The sequence below is a fragment of the Chelonoidis abingdonii genome, chromosome 8, assembly GCF_003597395.2.
Source record: "Chelonoidis abingdonii isolate Lonesome George chromosome 8, CheloAbing_2.0, whole genome shotgun sequence".
Lineage (NCBI taxonomy): Eukaryota > Metazoa > Chordata > Testudines > Testudinidae > Chelonoidis > Chelonoidis abingdonii.
The window spans coordinates 32934649-32956125 of NC_133776.1; the positions used below are offsets into that span (position 1 = coordinate 32934649).

The following is a 21477-nucleotide window of genomic DNA, read 5'->3' on the forward strand; positions in this document are numbered from 1 at the left end:
GGGAAGTGTCTAGTTAGCCACACTGGCACATGGAAAATTGCTGACAAAATAAAATAAAAATTGACAAAATAAAAATGAAAAATTGAAAATAATTTGGCTTTATAATCTTACATAAGAAGTGACTATCATTTGATTTTGCTTTTAATTTCTCATCACGAGAGTTGTGGAACATTTTTGAAGGTAGAATCTCAAAGACATTCTTTTATCAGATTATGCCAATTGAAGGTAAAACCAATGTTGAACCTAACCTATATAGCACTGTCCCTTTAAAAAGCCCATATCTGATTAATTTACTTGTCTTCTGGCCTGATATAGACTCTAGATTACCTTGAAGCTGGTAATTGAGGTTTTCTTGTTTGCATTTGCAAGAGTTTGATTCACCCATTTAATAATAATTTCATCGTTTACTTTTTCCCCCTCTCCAAGGTCTGATAGTACATTCAGAGTATACCTGTAACCAAAAGAAAACAGTGTTTGACTCTAAAAATGAATTATAGAACTATTCTCTGTTCCTAATATTATGCAGTAAAAGATAGTAAAATATGTCTTCAGGACAAAAGTAGTATGTACAAACCATTCACCTTTACATCTTATTTTATACTGTAAACTATTTTTGTAACCCATTTTTCTACTTAAAAAATATTTTGTTAGCTGTCACAAGAATATAATTATATTGCAAGTATCATATTATCCACCATCAGATTTTCTACATATATTTTATTTACGATATCATAACTAACTTCATTTGGTGAAATTAAATGGTATATCAATTTGACCGCTAATCACTTTAAAAAGTGAAATAAAAGTCGTGTAAATACACTGCCTTGAATCTCTTTGCCAATTTTTGTTGCTTAGAATCACATTTTTCTTTTATAAAAAAGTAGTTGAAATTATTATACAAGATATTGTAGAATTTCCTGCTAGATCTACTAGGAGGACTTTGATTTCACAAACAGAGATCTCAGTCTTGCTTTGGGATCCACCAGAGTGAATCGCTGCTCTATACAATAAGGGAAATTGGGAGTAAAGTGAAATAAATAATCTGCTTTATAGCATTAATGCTGTCCAAGGATGGCGTTTGTCATAGGTACTGGATTCCACCCCCGTTCCACCGCAAGCTCCGCTCCCACCCTACTCCTTTTGCCAAGCCTCCACCCCAGTCCTGCCTCTTCTTGCCTCTGCCCCATCCCCATCCTGCCTCTTCCTGCCCTCTCTCCACCCCAGGTCCTGCCTCCCACCCTGCCTCTTTCTGCCCCGCCTTGCCCCACCTTTTTCCGCCCAGTTACACCTGCTCCCCACTGCTCCCCCTTCCTCCCAGCGCCTTCTGCATGCTGCAAAACAGCTGATTACGGTGGGCAGGAGGCGCTGGGGGGAGGGAGGTGCTGATCAGTGGGGCAGCAGGCAGGCAGGAGGCACTGGGGGGGTGGGAGCTGCTGCTAGTGGGTGCTAAGCACCCACTAATTTTTTTCTGTGGGTGCTCCAGCCCTGGAACAACCACGGAGTTGGCACCTATGGTGTTTGCTTTGGTTTGCTGGGTTTTTTGAAACTATGACTTTTTTAAATTCTTGTCATTATTTTTTAGTCTATAAACTAGTTCTTCAATAATGGTACATTGTGAAAATTCTGAATTTCAAATATGTAATGCTGGCACTTTTCCAGATTTCCATTACCAGACAATATATAAAATTGCACAAGAAAAAAAATCAGAAATATCTGTTTAAGATTAAATAGGATCATCTTAAGGAGAGATATCCAAGAGAACATTGATCTAATGGAGAATTTTCATTTTGTTCCAACAGCTGGTGTGACATCCTGGCACCCCTTTATTCACCACTAATGGCTTATTGAGGAAATGCACACAAGCATAAGGATTACCCCAGATCTGTGTAGAAACCTCTCAGAGATAACAATACACAATGGGAACTGTTTGGCCCAGGTCACAGCAAAAGAGCTTTCCAGTAAGTGGGAAGAAGCTATAAATGGGGGAAATGACATCGTTATGGTACTTCACTCTCCCTACAACAACACACCTGGAAACACCTGAAGAACAAAGACTGAACTGGGAGAAGTGATGGTCCCAAGCTAGAGGGATTTCTAGACTGTGTATGAAAACCTGAGAAACCCAAGCTGCAAAGCAAAGACAGCTTGTGCTTTAAGAATCTGCTAGCCCATTTATCACTCAGAGTTAAAATTTGCTAATTCATATCCTACCTATCTAGTATGTTAAACTCAGTTTGCATTTTTGTTTATTTACTAGGTAATCTGCTTTGATCTGTTTGCTATCACTTAAAATCTATCTTTTGTAGTTAATAAATTTATTTTATGTTTTAATCCAAACCAGTGTGCATTTGACTAGGTGTCTGGAGAAAATCTCAGCTTGGTTACAAGTGTGCATGGTCCTCTTCACATTGAGAGAGAGGCAGGCTGGATATTAAACCCATATACTGGCCAGATTTGACCAGGGCAGGACAGTGCTGCTCTGGGGTCATAGACTGGGAGGCTGGTGATTAGAAAGCCCTGTGTGTAACTGCAGCTGGTGTATCCCTACCTGTGTGAATGCTCAGGAGCAGCGCCAGGGTTTCTGACGCCCTAGGCGGACGGACGTTTCGCCGCCCCCTGTAGCTCCGGTGGAGCTGCCGCAGTCGTGCTAGTGAGCAGTCCGCTGGTCTAAAGGCTCCAGTGGACCTGCCGCAGGCATGACTGTGGTAGATCCGCCAGAGCCTTTAGACCAGTGCACCGTCCACCGGCACAACTGCGGCAGCTCCACCGGAGCCGCCACAGCAGCGGACCGTCCGCCGGCACGACTGCAGTAGGTCCCCCGGAGCCACGTGCTGCCCCCACGGCAAAATGCCCCCCCCCCAAATTTCTGGTGCCCTAGGCCATTGCCTAGGTCGCCTAAATGGTAGCGCCGGCCCTGTGAATGCTGGTGAAAGTGCAAGCTTGGAGGGCTTTGCAGCTTGTCACAGCAGCACAGTGTGAGAGAGAGCCCAGGTTGATGGGTCAGAGGGCTCGGTGGCACCCCCAGGGGAACCCGTCACAGTTGGTTCACTATTTGTTGTACGCTCAGTATTTTTGCAGTTTTACACAATTCCATAATATGGGACAAATCTTTGGATGGTATAAACTGCCATAGCTCCATCAACTTCTATTTAAATAAGTACAATGAAAGGACTGTTGGCAGTGTTGCTGCCTTATTTCTAGGTGTTAATGATATTTTCAGAAAGCCAATAGATAAGTACTTTATGGGATAGGGAAATTTTGGACCTGTCATCGATGGTGGTTCTTAATTTACAAAAGGTCAAGATTTTTCTGTTGAATTGAAATAATTAAAAATGTTAAGAATATAAACAAGCTCTATTACTGTTTTTGATTTCAAAATCAAGATAATTACTTCAACAAGAATTTGAACTGAAATTATTTAGATTCTGCTTTAATCCACAAAATTATTATTTTAATTTGGTGTTAGAGAAATATGTCTTGATTTAATTTTATACAGTACAAAAGGCGAGGTTTCAGTCTTAAACAGGGGGAGGACTACTGTCTCTCTTTAATACTTCCTGTAGCATTAATTCATACAGAGGACAGCAACAATGAGTATTTCACTGCAGCAAACTGTATATTTCTATAATTTCTAGGCCCAAATATTTCAGTCTTCACTGTAGAATTTAGCCCTTAGACTATGAACAAATTTGTAGTCTGGGTGCAAAAAACTGACTAACTTCTCATGGTTTTGTATGGATACCATTATGCTCTGCATGCATATAACAATTGTAAAAACTCCTCACCTTCTCATCAGCTGCCACACCAATGCCAAGGTCAGAGTTGCATTGCCATCATTTAGGTCCTGTCCAGCAATACCAACCAGGGAGAATTTGGCCTTTGTCTTCCCAATTTCCACTGCATAATTACAATTCTCAATCTAAAAATGAAATGTTTAAACTTTATAGGTATGAAAAATATTATATCATATATAGGCTTAATAATATTTTGAGTGATCTTGTCCCAGTGTTACCCATCCTGAGACTGGGGACCATGTAAACTCTATTAACTCTTTCAGAACTACTTTTAAGTCATTATACTGCTGCTCCATTTTTGAAGATCAAAATACAATTTTAAGATTCCTGTGAAATCTTATTCCCAGTTGAATGAATGAAAACCATAGGTGTTGGAACTACGAGTAAGGGGGGTGCTGCAGCACCCCTGGCTTGAAGGAGTTTCCATTATATACAGGGTTTACATTTTGGTTCAATGGCTCTCAGCACCCACACTATAAAAATTGTGCCAGCACCCCTGATGAAAACATTACATTTGCATTCTCTGTCTGACAAAGCTGAGCATGTGGAGTCAATGGAGCCAATATGAGCATCTCCACTGAAGTCAATGAAGTTGCACTTGCGTACATCAAGGCTGAGTTTGGATCACAGAGAAAATAAAGACCAAGTTCCTATGGCTGGGTCTGTCTGGGAGAAGGATTATGGAATTCACTGTAAAATGTAAGATCCTAATTACAGATGCTGAGATTCTAAAATATAAAAGAAATGTGTCTGTTATAAATGAATCTAAGTGAATGCATCCTATGTTGTAATCTAAAACTGCCAATGTATATGTAAAAAAAGGAGTTCTCACTTCACCATAAGCCAATCATAACGGTCCTTTCTGCCTTAAAAATCTATGAATATGAATCCTAAACAATCAGAGTGAGTTTTTTATATTTAGCATACAAAATCTTTACAGACTTGTTTAAATAACAGCTAATCAATACACTTTGTCTCCATTTTTGGTGTTTCCATAATCATATAACTGACCAAAAAAAACTAGATTTTGCAAGCCCTGTACAAACTCGAACAGGCTACTGTAAAATTGAACGGTGAGGGAACATCCCACACATTAACCCGCTCATCCAGTATCTAGGTCCTGATTTTTTACTTTTCACAAGGATTCTAATGTGAACAAATGTTAGTTTCGGAAGTAATTCAAGTGTACCACACTGAGCATGCTCAGACTAGCATTAATAAATTAAATGAATTTTCCCCGCTTCTCATACTACCAAAAAGTGATGTGTGTAAAACCCAAGAAGAAGATACATATAGCAAAAATACTCCTTCTTCCTTGGGAAAATACCACAGGGTACTTTTAAGCAGGATTGTCTCAGTAAAACTGAAATATGTAGTCAACTTAACTAAGAGCTAACAGTCCAGGGACACAAGCTCACACAATTCAAGATGATATAATACAATGCAGTAGTAGGTGTTCATTATAACTGGAATGCACCACAGAATATTTACTGACTTTTTTCATGTTACCACCAAGTGCAGGATACGGAGGTTTGTTAACATGGTTCCATTCCACTGGCACACGAATCATTTCATACAGCTGGAAGATCACTAAAGCATCAGCAAGGTCACTAGATCAAAGCAGCAGAAAAACAATTGAGAGTACTTTTTAAGTATATTAACAAGAATACGAGACCCCTGAAAATGAACAGATGAGAGAGTTCAAAAAAGAAATTCCACTCACATAAATAGCAAAACAAAACCCTGCACCAGTCTTGGAACAGGTTTCTCCACATTTATGCCTTCCATTGGTTGATCCCTCCCGTAAGTTAAATTAATTTCACAGTTTTGTTCTCACAACTCTCACTGAATAGGCATGACCACTGACTGTCCCTAGATACTGAATTTATAGCTGGTGTAGGGAAGCAACCACTAATAGTTAAGGTTGCCAAACACTTGCTATTAAAATCCTCCATTTTGAGTTGTTCAGACCTTTCTGAAACATTCAAGGCTGAAATTCTCCCAGCTTGGTTTCTGTCCACAGGTGAACATAGTTTGAAAAATTAAGCAAAAATAGTGTATCAGTCTTTAAGTAAGAAGAGAGTTAAGAAAACTATTATTTTCCCCATTATAACAACTAATCTATACTATAGACAACCTCACTTTATATGAGTTATAAAACAAAATGGGCCAATGAATCCTAGCAGCATGAACACATGGAATCAGGTTTTACCAACAACATTTAAACATACACATGTCGTTGTTGCTCCCTATATTACATTTTCAATTTGCCTGGATATGAACTAACGCCCTGCGCAGCACAATTTCAAAAATGATGAGAAATGTCAGAAAAGTAAGTGGATTTAATTTTTTAACCCCCTATATATTTGAAGATTCCCTGAGTGCAAAAGTTCCTATTTAAACTAGTAATAGAATAAATATAAAAATGTTTGCTATAGTTAGTCTCTGTGAGACACAGCAGAGGGAGGAAATCCTTATCAGCATTAAGTGTACCTTCCAAGATTTGGTTCTTTTTAGGTGAATGTGAAGGTTTAGCAAATCAGCTTGGATGCAACAGAGTATGAAAAAATACAAGCAGCTCTTAACTATTTGAAGGAAGACAGCAATACCTTTTCTAGTTAGCTTGCAGATATTACTGTGAAATGAGTGGAGGTTAGTCCTGTGAGCCTACCATGATCACACCACCTGCAACTCCTCCCAGTCTACTATATCAGTATCTATATTTTCCCTGTTAATTCCGAAATGATCTTAGTTGCCTACATCACTCACTGAAACAATGAATAATAGTGTTCTGCACTTTCTAGTTTCTTTCATCTAAGGATCTCAAGAGTCTTTTATAAACGTTAAGTCTCACCAAAATCCTTTGAGATAGTTTAAATATTATTATATCCTTTTTACAGATGAATAAATGAAGGCATACAATGGGTTTGTATAAGGTAGACTTTTTGCCCCAGACCTCCTCCTGGAGCTACTACCAATACAAATCCACTGGTGGTAACAGTATGGAAGATCTGAGGTGCTGGAAACAACAACTCTTTTAATCATCATGGCAAAGTGTAGTCATCCACCCCACAACAACTGGTTATGCTATGAGACCAGAGAAAAGTGTCAGAGTTGGATGTAAATTTTCTGACATATCTGACATTTACTCTTATCATTTAATAGTTTACACTAATTCTCATAACATGTTTTACTTGCTGTATAGTATGAAATCCTTTTCTCTCAGAACAACTAACACTTACCTTAATTCCTGACATTCCATATTAGGGTCTAGGTAACACCCAAACCAAATGTTTTAGACTAGCCAGTGCTCTACTTGCAAACTAGCTGCAACAGGCTCACTACTTGATTTTTGCTTTTTAAAAAAATATTAGGTAATGCTGTTTTCTATTATTTATAGTTTTTCTGGAAATGCAGCTTCACTTTCTGGATATTGTTTTTGTGGGGTTTTCCAGTGAGACATAAATGTCTATTTAATTGCACCTAAAAGAGCTAATGACTAAATAAATAACTAAATAAAAATCAGAACTCAAAGTTTTACCTGTACAAGTGGTTAATATATGGGCTTACACCCAGAGAATTCATCCAGTTCCGGAATGTCCTCTCTTCCTTACTTTCTCCTATAGCAATAGATGTAATCCATATTAATGACTTAGAGAAGATGTTTTAAAAGGCCAGGTTTAAATCATTTATATGCATATACCACCAAAAGTTATTCTGAACAGCTCCTGTGCTACAATTTTTTTCTTGAAAATGTGTGTACCTTTTCTATAGAAGTAATCTCTATTGACCAAGGGATGGAGAAAGTCCTGACACATTCAAGATCTCTGGATTCTGGGCAAAAGGCCAAACACATCACAGGAAAGACTTGGGGAATATATTTTTTATAAAAATGTTTTTCCATACAATTATTGGTTTGTATTTTAGACATTTAAGATTTGTATTGTGGGGCAAGTGCTGAGGAATAATAGTAATGTTAATGATCAAGAGAAATCCACTAGAAGCTAGTTTGGTTGATAAACAGCAAGTTTAAATCTGTTTTATGTGGCATCTATCTGTCAAAGGTATTTCTAGAGCACCTATTGTCATGGTATCTTAATCTCTTAAAGACAGTACAACTTCTGTCCTCTCCCCAGAGAACCCCAATATTTACCGCTTCTACATACAGCACTTCCCCAGCAGAAGCTCAAAGCACTGGGGACATAATCTTTTCCCTTGAGAGACTTTTCCAGTGCAATAGACCTCACGTTTTCAGTTTCCATGGCTGCAGAGTCAATATGACAGCATTGCATTGGTTAAGATGTCTTCCCAACCAAGAGAGCTAGATGCTTCTGGAAGTTTTAAATGGCAACTTTGCTTCTGGGGAATCCAGAAAATTCTGTGGAAACACAAATCTGCGCTTTCCACAGATCTGAATTGTCCTTATTTACCTTGATGACTAAGGGCTGCTTTCCCACTCTGACAGAATGATATGCCAGGCTACTGTTTTTCCCTACTACTTGTGGAGCTATGCTTCCCATGTGCACTCTTATTTCCCAACTTCCTCTCTCGCTCATCCTTGTTTATTGACCAGGAAGTACCTGGTATTACAATACTTTTCCTTGTGTACCTTTTCTGTGTTACACTATTTATGATGTAATACAGCACATGCCATTTGCTTTTCAATAAATAGCACATTTAAGAAATAACAATAAGAAACACTTAAGATGAAAATGTGTGCCTGGAAAATACTTATTATTCTGTTAGCAAGGTGATCCACAGTACACAAGTTACAGCTTTTTCTCCCTGCTCAAGGATGTTTTTATTTAAGAGAGGTGAACTATCCTGAAATAGTGGAAGCGTGGTAGTCACACAACTTGAATGCAGCAGCATCTGAACGAAGTTTTGATTTACTTTGTTTGTTTCTTAATAGTTAATGTTACTGAGTATGTTCAAATTGGGTTAAACAACAGCAGAAGAATCTCATTTGATCTTGTAATTAGAGCTGGACGGAGAACAATTCCATTTTCCAATAACTTTTGAGATTTTGAAATTTGTTTTCATTCTCTATTGGAACAAAATCAACACCTTTCAAATCTTTTTGCAAAATGGAATTGTGTCAAAATGACCATCATCAGATTTAAAAAGGTCAGGTTTTTTATTCAGGTGTCTCTCCAGTCACCAGTGACAAGAGAGCCCCAGATCTCAGAAACCTGTCAATTAAAATGTTGTCAAAAATGATACATCTCTGTGAAATGTATCAGCTTCGTTGATACAACGTATTCCGACAAAGTACCGTTAGTCAAAAATGTTCCAACCTGCTCTAATTGTAATTAGTATTGGGATTAATTTTAGGCACATTGGAAATTTACAAGACTTTCATTCTACAGCACATTTTTTAAGTTTTGAGGTCTTTCAGTCATGTGTAATTCAGTATTCCTGGTTTCACTTTCAAACTGATGTTTACTAATAAAAACCTACCCCAAAAAAGAAGCTTTTATTAATAAATGTATGTTAAAACAAAACAAAATGGAAACTATTTTAACACTCAACCCACTCCCTGCATTTCTGTCATCATTTCTTGTCAATTTCATAGTTGAAGGACTTGGTGAGAGGCTAATCCATGCCAAAAAGTTGCCAGATTAGGCCTAAACAATTTGATTGCAACAGGATATTTATTTAAAACTTTCCAATATTTTTCTGTTAAAAATATTCAAAACTAGAAAGACTATATATTAAGAACATAAGAACGGCCATACTGAGTCAGACTAATGGTCCATCTAGCCCAGTATTCTGTCTTCCGACAGTGGCCAATGCCAGGTGCTTCACAGGGAATGAACAAAACAGGCAATCATCAAGTAATCCACCCACTGTCATCCACTCCCAGCTTCTGGCAAGCTGACAAGTACTAATTTAAGGAGAATAGAAACGATATATTCTGGACCTAAATCCCTTTTTGGATTAGTGGAGATTTTAAGACCTAGCAATCTCTTGGTTAGTTTGGGGTAATTAAAAATCAATCCCTGACTGAAATGTAGGACATTGGTCCATTCCCAAGACAAAAGCCAAATGCTTCCAGGAAAACATACTAAGGAAACATAGATACTAAAGGAAATATTGTGCAACTCCACTCACACTGAGAATCTTAAAGAGCATGCTGAACACTGCCAAAAGAATCCAAACTAGACAAACAGGAGCAATAGCGTGCAAGTTGAAAAGTGCAGTTCTGACTAGTAGGAATTCAGGAACTAAAAATAGCTAACTATATTTAATATGCCACTCTAAAAAAGATCCTTTATGATGCATCACATAAGAATTCTTAAGTTTTCCAGGTGGCTGAAAACTGACCAGCCATTTTTCCACTTTCTTGTTCAAAAAATATCTTGTGAACAACTGTGGGAGCATATATTCTGCTACATGGTGCAAAAGAAAGTGAAATAATGGAAACCCCAGAGCTATCCAGAGGAGAAAGATGGCTATGAGATAGCTTCCCTCATATCACACAGCCACTTCTCTCCTCTCTGACACCACTGTATTAGGCAGCTGAGTGAGGAGTAGCCAAGAGGATGGTCATAGGTGTCCAAGGAATGGCTATTTAGCATGGTACAGTTCTCTCTCAGTGCAGCAGAACGTTTGGTGAAATTTGCTACATAAGTTACTATTGCCCTGAGTAGAAATAATTTCCCCTCTGTGGCTTTAACAGCCCATGGAAGGAGTATGAGCTGCCAGTTGGCCAAGCAGTGACACCACAGTGGAGACAAAAAGTATACTGGGGGGAACATGGATGGGCGATGTTTCATTGGACAGAGATTTTTAGGACCCAGATTTCTATGAGAAATGGAAGCCCTGCCCCCAGTTGTTTTACTTTCCTGACAGATCCCACTCCCAGAGGACACAGTGCAAAGGAGCAGTAGCCCAATAAAGGTCATGCAACTATGGGGGTCAGTGCTTTTCTTCTGTGCAGTTTTATATGGGAAGAAGAGCACTTTGAAAGGGCCTGTCCTTTGTCCCTATACATGCAGATCACCACAGAGATTAAGCCATTATCCAATACATGGAAAGGAGGACAGAATTAATGCTGAGCCAGCTTTCATTAACTTAAACCCAAACAACATGGGAAAGGACAGGGATGACTACACTCTGCTCTTTCATGGGGAAATAATCACTAGTAGGAATGGGAAGAATTTAAAGCAGGAAAATGAAGCCTTTTCTATAGGTGTACAGTTAAAGTTTCAACCACCCTCCAGCCAACTTTTCCTAGGCATTAGATCCTGGTCTTGGAAGGGTCCCACTGTGTGGGTAATTCAAGAGAATTTTGTGGGTAATTCCACTGAAAGAAGCTAGATGGTATTTGTATTGAATTGAGGAAGTCTTGCCCCCATATTATAAATGCATTATGTTATAGCTGTGTTTTTCGTGATTGTGACGGCATATTAAAACAAAGATAGCAGTGTAAGAACAATGCAAAACCAACCAGGAGAAAAGGAAAAAAAAGTGGTTATAGTCATAGAAAAATCAAAAAGATTTCAGGACAAATACATTTACGGACTATAGAAAAGTACTAAATACAGTACCTACATTAGGAGGGGTCAAATCTGCATTTCATGAGGTAAAAGAGGAAAGTGTTATAAATTATGAGTCAGATTATGACAGCCATCAATGACAAAACTATAAAGAAATGAATGTTTTATCTTTTATATAACAACACCAGGGGAAAAACAATACTTGTGTGAATGCTGCTCATACTACAGTATTCAAGGGAAAATTAAGAACAGAACAAAACACTACCAGTAACGCCTTCTGTCTGAAATATATTTATTTTGATTATGCAAATGTATGTGACTGCATAGTTATATGATAGATAGGGGAGAAGAAGAGAGAGTTGTATCATTGCCATGATATATATAACAGTATTAGGACTCTCCTCATCTCTAAAATGGATATTATAGAGTTGCCTTATTACAAGACTCTGTATTCAGTTACTTATAATTTTTCCAAATTTTAACTGGTAAGGCTGAAATTTTCCATGCCAGATCGCTGGCTTGGTCTAAATATTTTTATAACGTTTCAGCAAAATGATTCAACTATTTCTGAGAACGAGATTAGAGAAAAATTTTTTGTTTGTCCATGTTAAAAAAGTTGATACAAACCATTTCAGTGAGAGAAGCTCTAACATCTCCATGCTCTGGTACAGAGACTTGAAATTTGACAGAGGTGTTACATTAGCATAAGGAATGTGCCTTTTGCCATCCATGTGAAAATCCACCTGAATTTGGCCAAGTTTTGAGCCTTTGAAAACTGCAACTCATTAGAGATTTGTTAAAGTTTGGCAGCATTTCTCTGAAGATTCTGACTGCACTGAGTATATTCCATCTCCACAAAGTTCCTACATGCCAACTGTACTGAGCATGTGCCTTCCTAATGGAATGACTAAGCATGCTGCATCACAAATCTTGAGGGAAAGAATAGGACTTTTCCTGAAAATGTTCCTTCTGAGTGTCAAGGATAGCTGTGGTGCCTGACACTAAAACTGAGAAGAGGGAGATTGTATCTCTTATGCTCTTAGTGCCCCCATGGTTGCCCGCCAGACAGCCTGGAGGAGAAGAAAGCAGCAACTTGACTTGCCGGAATGCAGAAGGTGAGAAGTGGGAAGAAACACAGAGAGGCAGCTGGAGACAGAGGGGCAGACTGAAAAATCCAGGTTGTGGGAGACTGAAGAAATGAGGGTCAGGGACAGGCTAGGCACAATGGGAACAGAAAGGAACAGGAACTGGTTGTGGGAAAACAGGAGCAGAGAGAGGGATAGGAGAGGCAGGCTGGAGGAGATAGGGCAGAAGGCTCTGTAATCACTTGAGTGCACTCCTCTTCAGAACCAGGAATAGAATTCAATATTCTCAAGCCTTAGTGTTTTTCTGCTGCCAGCAAATAGTTTTTCTACTTTTCTATATAATTATATACAATATTAATATTAGAGATTGACCCGAATTTACGCATCCTCAAAATTTGGGGAAGTATGGTATAAATCCAGCCCCAAATTTCCCAGTTGACACCTATCATTATAATGTATGAAATCAAAACTACAGCTCTTGACATCCTCCCTCTATGGGTCTAGGTCTGAACTCTGTAGCTTTGGACCATTTAATATACACATATTAACCACAGAAATTAGGATGTTGCCTACTGCCTATAACAATATAAAACTGAGATATAGCAGAATGCAGTTTTATATCGGAGGACTTCATATCATGTTATTGATCATGGCAGGGATGGGGAGAGGGGATGGCCTTATATGACCAACCTATAGGCAAAATTCATTACTGAGTTCTATTCACTACTGATTTATACTGTACCTAAGATCCATATTCTTGTTCACATTTATGTAATTCATTTTAAATACATTTCTTAATCATGTGGCACTTTGGGCACAGGCGGCTGTTCATGCCCTCCCGATGGCCAGAGCCTCGAAACCCCCGTCCCACCTCCCATGGCCAGAGCCACTAGCCCCCCCCACTACAGGAGTCCCCCCCACACGGCAGGAGCCCCAAGCCCTCCCGCACCTGCCTGGAGGAGCCCTGGTCCAGCCACAGCCTGGAGTGCCCCTGCCAGCCCTTGGCTAGAGGAGCCCCAGGCCAGCTGCAGTTCAGAGCGCTTCTCCTCCCCGCTGCCCAGAGGAGCCCCAGCCAGGCTGGCTGAAGCCCTGAGTGGAGGAGCCCCACAGGACTGGCTGAAGCCCCGACCCCCCACACTTGCCTGGAGGAGTCCGGGCCAGCCACAGCCCAAAGCACGCCCCCCAGCGGAGGAACCCTGACAGGACTGGCCGAAGCCTCAAGTGGAGCCTCCCTTCCCCAGAGGAGCCCTGGCTGGGCTAGCCGAAGTGCCGAGCTGAGCCTCCCCCCACGCTGAGGAACCCAGGGCTGGCCACAGCCATGCTGTGCCTCCCCTCCCCAGACCTAACTGGCCCACCGCCAGGAGAAAGCGTCTGTAGAAAACACTTCTGATATGTCCCATGTAACAGCAGGTCTAGGGTGGCTGACGAGGCGGTACGTGCCTCAGCCACCCCGGAACCTGCATGGGGCATAATACGCAAAAACTTTGTTGCTAAACCCCGCATCCAGGGGTCCAGTGGCCCGCCGCCCATGACTTTAGGCCTTATTTTGCTCTTGGGTACAAGCAGCCATCTCTAATGGACTGTAATAGCAGGTCTTGGCCCTTTGTGCTTAAAACTGCTGGAAAATTAAATGGAATTCTGTTTATGATGTGAAGGGATACTAGGACAAAAATTTTAGAATACGCCCGTCTTTACTCTACCCTTTTAAGAGAATACTGCAGTTCCGCTACATCTATTAGCCTGTTCCTAAAAGAAAGTCCAGATAGTGTACAATGAAATGTTCATATAAAAAACCCTGAGAGTGCAGTACAACACCAAGATACCAAGCGCTTCTTGTCATGCAACCCAGGTAGTGGTATTGGCATAAAGCAGGGAGGAAGCCACATGCCCTCCTTCCCAACCAGAGTATAAACATCATGCTCATGGTAATCTGATAGGAAGTGGGGGAGGGGGGAAATCCTAAGGAGCTCATGAGGGGAAATTTTGTGCTCAGCAAATGAAGTTGTAGGTTATTCAGGAATCAGGATTTATCTACAATACAGAGCCTTTGCTGCTATAGTTATGACGGTATAGCAATATGAGCAACAGCGCCTAATGGAAAGGTGGCATATGCTGACAAAAGTAGTTTGGGGGCATAGCTACACTACCTCCCTGAATGACATTAACTATGCTGACACAAGCATTCATCTGTCAGAATTGTTGCATCTGTACCAGAGGAGCTACTGGCATAGCTAAATTGGCTGAGGTGTGGGATTGTTTCACACTCCCAACCAACATAGCTATCCTAGAAACATTTAATAGTATAGACCAAGCTTCAATCAGCCTTTTGTCAGGGCCAACATCCGCAAGAGAAAACCCACATTCTGATATCTGGAATGAGGGAGGTTCCTACAACAAGCTAATATTTGAAAAACTAATTGTAGTTTTATATATTAGTGTTTACATAGGCACAATCACATGGGGACAGAATGCGGTTTTATAAGTCAGAAGACTTAACTTTTATGTGTTATACTCACTCTCTAATGGTCTTATTTCTACGTTCACCGCTAGCACAGGTTGAAAGAGCTCACCTTCTAGTAAATTGAGATCATACATGGAACTGTCAGGCTTGTGCAGGGCTGGGTATGTGTTAAAGAGATTTGCAACAAAAGCCAAGTTAAGTTTAGGGTTGCCTGCGACTACATCAGCTGGAGTGACAAACTGTCTGCAGCCCAGTTTGTCTGCTTGCTGAAGCATATATTCAGCCCTCTTCAAGTCATTTTTCTCCTAGAAAAGAAAGTAAAAAACATTTTTAATGAACTTTGGCTTTTCAGGTTCTTTTTTGTTTCTCTGGACTCTCATGTTAATTGCATCATAATTAAAGATTAGGCCCAGCATATAATATATGGATGTAGACCTTGTTCAGAACGAAGGTATTGTTTGGATCTTTTTCAGAAGGCAACATCCTTTTTTCTTCTAGAACATAATCAAACACTTGTTGAACTCTCTTAATTGCCATAAAGTTAGTGAACATAATCTGACAATCAAAAATCATGTCCTTAATTAGTGAGCAGTTTGTGTAACTTGTAGAAGGGGGTTTTGTTTATTTGCATTATTCATTTACCTAGAAGAAGTAGGTCTACCCAACCCACACCATATGCAGCACGTAGATGTACATAGAGTCCCAATAGTTACTGCTCATCTTCTGCTCAGATCACAGCCAATAAATATCCATGGCCATGTAGGCTGGGCAAGACTCTGGAAAGCCATTGCTGCCACCCAAAATCTAAAAGAAAAAACAGGTCTCTCCATCGTGGAGCTTTGGCATAGGAGTAGCTTGAGGGAGAAGAGAGCTCCTATAAAAAAGTGCTGTGTGTTTTTATGTCACCTGTAGCTGATTTTTATTCTTATTATTTTATTAATGAATTCATTCTTTTAATAGAAATCTTATAAAACTTGTTTTACAACTTTAATAGAGATAAACTTAATATATAAACAATTACAAATTGGGCTACAGAAGTCCCTATAGCTGTACTGATGAGAACTGCTATAAGTCACTCTCTTCAACTTTGTGGTATTGATCACATATTGTGGCTGATGCTTTTCTACTATTCATTTTCCTTTTCTGGCTTGTCAGTTGGTAGTGTTTGCTAAAGTCTTTCATAATTGCATGTTTATGTCCAAAATTCTGTTTTTCTTACATTTAAACATGTAACCTGTTCATTAGTTGTATTACCAAAACTCTATGTGATATTAAACTTTTCTCCTTTTCCCTCATGTCTGTTATCATTAGTTTAACATCTTAATTTTTAGTTCAACATTCACTGTTGTTGAAAGGATTTCTCCATTCCTTAGCATTCAAAAAAGTTCTCAAACTGTCCAGTTTGGTGGTGGGTGATGACCCTTTTCCAGCAAACTTCAAAAAAGTTTAACCAGATTTCTAAATAGTTATCTTTTTTCCTTCTCCCTTGAGGAACTCTGGCATGATTAATTTATTTTTCCAGTACTAGAATTTCCCACACTTCTTGATACAAATCAGTAGTTCTAGGGGAGTCACACTTCCTCAAAACCACCTTGCTATTGTTATTCTAGCAGCAGCAAGGAGATGAGTGATCAATATGTTTATGGCTTTCATAAGATGCAGCATCAACCAGGACAATTTACTAAAAATACTAAGGAGTTATTTGACAGCTGACCTCGTTATCCCCGGAGGAGCCCCGGGCCAGCCTGACAACAATAAACAATGAAATCCCATTTTCTATATTCAGCAACTCAGAACTCTAGGTCAGCTTGTCATTTTCTGAGAGAAATCACTATAACCCTGGTATTGGAGTAAGCCCATCGTACTCAGCAATACAGCTGGTCAAAATAGAGGAGGGGAGGCATAGAAAATATTCAAATTTTTGGTAGAAATATCAATATTGAAATTTTTCAGCAGAGAACAGAAATATTTTGGTTTTCGGCCAAAATATTGCAGGGTTGTGGTATTTTTTTTGACAAAAAATTAAAATGTTCAGAAAACAAAGTTTTCATGAAAAATTTCATTTAGCCAAAACCCCCGTTTTCCATCAAAGAACAGTTGCAATGGAAAATTTTCAACCAACCTTACTCAGCACCCCTCAAGAGGGGAAATGTTCTGACTCTCAGCTGGATTAAGGCTCAAAAGAAGGGTTCTGAACACTCCTGTCCTTTTGCTGTCATGGCCTGAAGTTTCCCACACCCTCCATCATTGCTGATGAATGGAAGGGAACCTTCCTACCTCTAAATGCCATCTGGTTTGAAGGAGCAACAGGAGGATACAAGTCTTCCTTCTTTTTCCCAGTCTGAGTTCCAGAACAAAGCTGGGCAGCCCAGTTAGAATTCTTCAGCTGGGGAAGAGAATAGGACCCCAGAATAGGATGCTAGGATGACATCTGTATTTGGGGGACCCAACTGCAAAACAGTTTTCCCTGACACAATTCCACCTTGTAGGACAGAAGGCACTGTGACAGATATTGCAATCCCAGGCAATCTCTTGGAGACTATGTTGTATTAAGTTTATGAATGGGTTATGTATCACTGTGGGCCAGGGATTGCATGCAACTTGGGGAGCGGGGGAGGGAGGAGGAGAAGAGGGTTATCACAGCTTCTCTAGGAACTAGAAACAGTGGGGGTTGTGATGCAGACCTGCGCAGACGTGCCCAGGTCAGGGATGAAAATAACTTAACGGATTTAGCAGTACGCAGGGTGGCTGGAGTCCTGGGCAACGCTGGGGGGCGGGGGGGCGCAGCTCTGGGCAGGGGCAGGGCCTCGGGCGGAAGGGGCAGGGATGGGGCCAGACTCCCCCAGCCAGCCCTTCAGCATTGCCTGGTCTGCACTGCCTGAGGCTATAGCGGTGATTTAAAGGGCCCAGGACTCCAGCCACTGGCATGATAATGACAGCGGCATCTGGGAGCCCTGGGCCCTTTAAATCACTGCTAGAGCCCCGGGGTAGCGGCGGCCGGGAGTCCTGGGGCTCCAGCAGTGAATTCAAGGGCCAGGGGCTCTGACTGCTACTGAGAGCCCTGGCCCTTTTAAATCACCGGGCCCCGGGGCAGCTGCCCCTTTTGGCTCCACACCATCAATGGCCCTGCCAATACGGTCAGCTGTGTACTGGCGGCCACTTTCTTATTGGTACGCTATACTGTACCGGATTCCTTTCATCTCTGGCCAAGGCAGATATATTACCCATGTCTAACAATCTTCTCAATATTTCACTGCAGGGGGTCATGTGTGATCTCTACCAAAAGCTAAGAACTAGCGGATTGTCATAGTTATCATTATATGTTTGTACAGGAAAGAATTTTAGAGTTAGGTAACATCCAGGCTCTTGTATTCCGAAACTGAGGGAAGTGAAATTTGTGGGAAAGTCTCAGAGCTGACTCAATCAGCACTGAGAACAATTGACATCCATGGAGCCAGCCCCAGCCCTGTGTTTACTGTATGGACCAGATGTAGGCTTGAGCATTTACAAAGATAAAAGAACTCCAATAAAAGTGTCTGAACAGAGGATCGTTAGGTCTAAGAGACAATTGTCTGGAACTGTTGAAGAGAAGTAGAAAGGGCACAAGATGCTATCCATTCTGGAGGAGACACTCGGCCAGTGGAAGTGTCTCACAAAAGGTGAATCCCAGCTTTTTCTGGATTGGACAAGTGCTGTAAAGACAGATTGTTGAGTGAGAAATACCTCATTAGACAGGAAAGTAACTTATTAAGAAGGACAGGCTACAGATTGTGTTTTATGATTTTCTTTTAAATATAACCCTCTGATTCCAAACCCTTATGCTTGCTTTTATTAGAAACTGTATCTCAAGCTCTGTTAAATAAACTTCAGTTTGGTTTTACTATGGACACATCTAAGTGCCTTGTGCTAAAGAGGCTGTTGAACTGAGGTAAAACCAGTGAACTGGGGTGCACTGCTTCCACGGAGACAGCAGATTTGGTGTACAGTGCTGGTGCCCAGCACATAAGGGACTGGGCACTCGAGTGTAACAAAGTGTGTAAATTGTTAGCCTGTACTGGGAAAGAGCAGCAGTGGAGCGCTTGTGTTGCCAGCAGCCATTAATTGGGGAGCTTTTCCCACAGTTGGCACAGACAGAGCTCCTTCTTCATCCTGTGTGAAGGTGGTAGAAATTCCCACAGACAGCCTGCTTTAACCCCAACAAGCATCATCGGAGCGATTAAGGTGAATCACTTAGGTTGTAAATACCTCCAGAGAGTTACCACTTCTGGAGAGACTTGCATATACTGGGTCATGGTAAGTTTTCCAGAGGCCAACAGAAAAAGAAAGGGCTTTTGATATAAAAAGGCTGGGTTTAAACTGACCCAGGCCAGGGCCTTCTTTCTGATTCAGGCAATGGACAGGACCTTCTGTCCACGGGGAACCCCAACCTTGCAGAAGGGTTGGAAAGACTTTTGCTAACTAGACCCCCATAAGACAGTGACTCCTGGTAAGTTTAGCGGGTGTTTAAATCTATTTATGGTTTTATTATGTTTTCTCTGTGATGTTTTTCCTTAAGAATAAAGATACTTGCTTAGAAATTGTTGTGTGGTAACTGATAACTGCTTGTGATACACTATTCATAGACCTCAGAGAGAAAGCAAAGCACAGGCATTGGCCTTTAGGCAAACTGGCTTTCTGGGGATATCACAGTGTAAGGCAGGGAGCTGAGCAGCCTTAAAATCCACTGGTCAGAAAGAATGGGACAAGGGTCCCTGCTCAGATACAGGTGATGGCTGGAGACCTGAGATATCACTGGGCACTAAATGGACCATGGGGGCAGAGGTAAATACAGATACAGTTCCCCTGGAAACTGTGACAGGCACCTAACCATGTTTCAACAGTATCCTGAAACTGTACTAGTCCTGCAGAGTTCAAAGCTTTTCCATGGTGCAGGAATCTGGTTATGCTCCTGTCTGCACTACAAAATGGAACCGTATTCTGGATGTAACCAAGTCCCTGGATATGTAGATAGGGTCTCTGTTAGATAGACCTAGGTATCTTTTTGAGCCTCAGGATACTTACATTAAACCCTGAAAGGTCAATGTTAATGGGAATTTCATCATTATTGTGTCCTTTGGGTGCAATCTGATTCAGCAGGTGGTAGTAGGCTCTTGAATCCTAAAACAAACAATACAATAGTAGGGAATAAGCAAATATTTACTCTTCTGAATACAGTATACTGCACATAGGCTCTGATGCAAAGATCACTGAAATCAATATGACTTGCACTGATTTCAGTGGATTTTGGAACAAGCCCTTAGTCAAGATCTACTTAATCAAGAAGGCCACTTCACTGAGACATTTCACATAGAATCGGTTTAGCCAAATGACATAGTGAATAGGAATGACTACTGTTTAATCAAGACAGAATAAATTCTTCTTATTGGGAATGTACTAGCCAGTTCTAAGAGTTACAAGATATTTAAGGCAGGTGTTAAATAGGAGTGAAATTCTAGCTCCAGTCTTTTGATTCAAAAGCTACTAAATAAAGTTTTCATAAAAAGAAAATAAAAATGAAATGATGTGGATCTAATATTTATGGGCCAGTACAATATTTTAGTTAATTATAAGTCTTTTCAAACAGTTTGATTTTTTTTAAATGGCCTCTTCTCTTAATGGGCCAATTAACTTGGACAATAGATTGCGGACCAAGATGCTCCAGTTAAAGGGTGTCTATTATTTGTTTTATCATTCATTATATTTATTAGATGCAATGTTCAATACATGTTTTTGCATTCCCTGTTCCCTTAAAAACTAAAAAGACAGAGGGATAAATCTGTCCTTCTGATAACAGCAGCAAATATTAAAAATGTTTAATACTTTTCCTGTATATTAAAAGGACATTTTGATTAGATTTGCACTCGTCCATTAAAAGAAAGCTAGTTAATTATTTTCTTTGTAAATAGTCTCTTCTCTAGTATTTCATAAAGAATACAGAGATAGCTACATAATTATCTTCAATGGTTATTCTGAAATTAGTGGAGGGAAGATGTCCATGGAGCCCCTCACTTATTACCCAAAGGGAACAATGCCCTTTCACTTTTAATTTTAAAAGTGTTGCTGTCTCTTATTGGACTAAATGCAGCACTGAGCACACATTATACTGCATGGCTGATACTAGAGAAAGGAGAAGGATACATCTACCAGCTTCCACAGTGGAGCCAGAGCGTGTTTCAGCTCCATGAAGTCAGTGAATTGAATCAGCAGCCAGGCACTAGTATGCCTCCTTTGTTGCAGGATTGGTTGGGACCATAACTGGGAGGGATTTTCCTTGGATAGTGGGGACAAAAGGCCCACCAGATGTGTCTTCTTTGAGAGTGGTCTCTTGACATCCCGAGCTGTGGTGGAGGGACAGTCACCTATTGTTACAGATGAGCCAGGTGATGGCTGAAAGCCACATTCTCCTCCCCACAAGATAACAAAGGTAAGTGAGGCCTCATGGCATAGGCACCAACTTTCCCTGGTGCCGGTGGGAGCATGCGCGCCCCCCCCCCCCCCCCTGCCCCAATGTCCACTCCCCTAGCCCCCCCCCCGCCCGCCGCTGCCGCTCCACCTACCACCGCCCCTGCTGGGGCACTGGCAGCGGCTTCCCCCTC

The 21477-nt window shown here is 40.7% G+C and overlaps 1 protein-coding gene across 1 annotated transcript in view; it reads right to left on the reverse strand.

The window, feature by feature from the left end:
- PLS1 (plastin 1) overlaps nt 1–21477 on the reverse strand; it is an 84089-nt gene that overhangs the window by 5003 nt on the left and 57609 nt on the right. The window contains exons 9-14 of the mRNA XM_032765631.2: nt 19904–19999; nt 14952–15147; nt 7336–7414; nt 5290–5404; nt 3786–3919; nt 328–451 (exon numbers count right to left, since the gene is read on the reverse strand). Coding sequence (XP_032621522.1) covers nt 328–451; nt 3786–3919; nt 5290–5404; nt 7336–7414; nt 14952–15147; nt 19904–19999 — 744 coding nt within the window. The remainder of the gene's footprint in view (nt 1–327; nt 452–3785; nt 3920–5289; nt 5405–7335; nt 7415–14951; nt 15148–19903; nt 20000–21477) is intronic.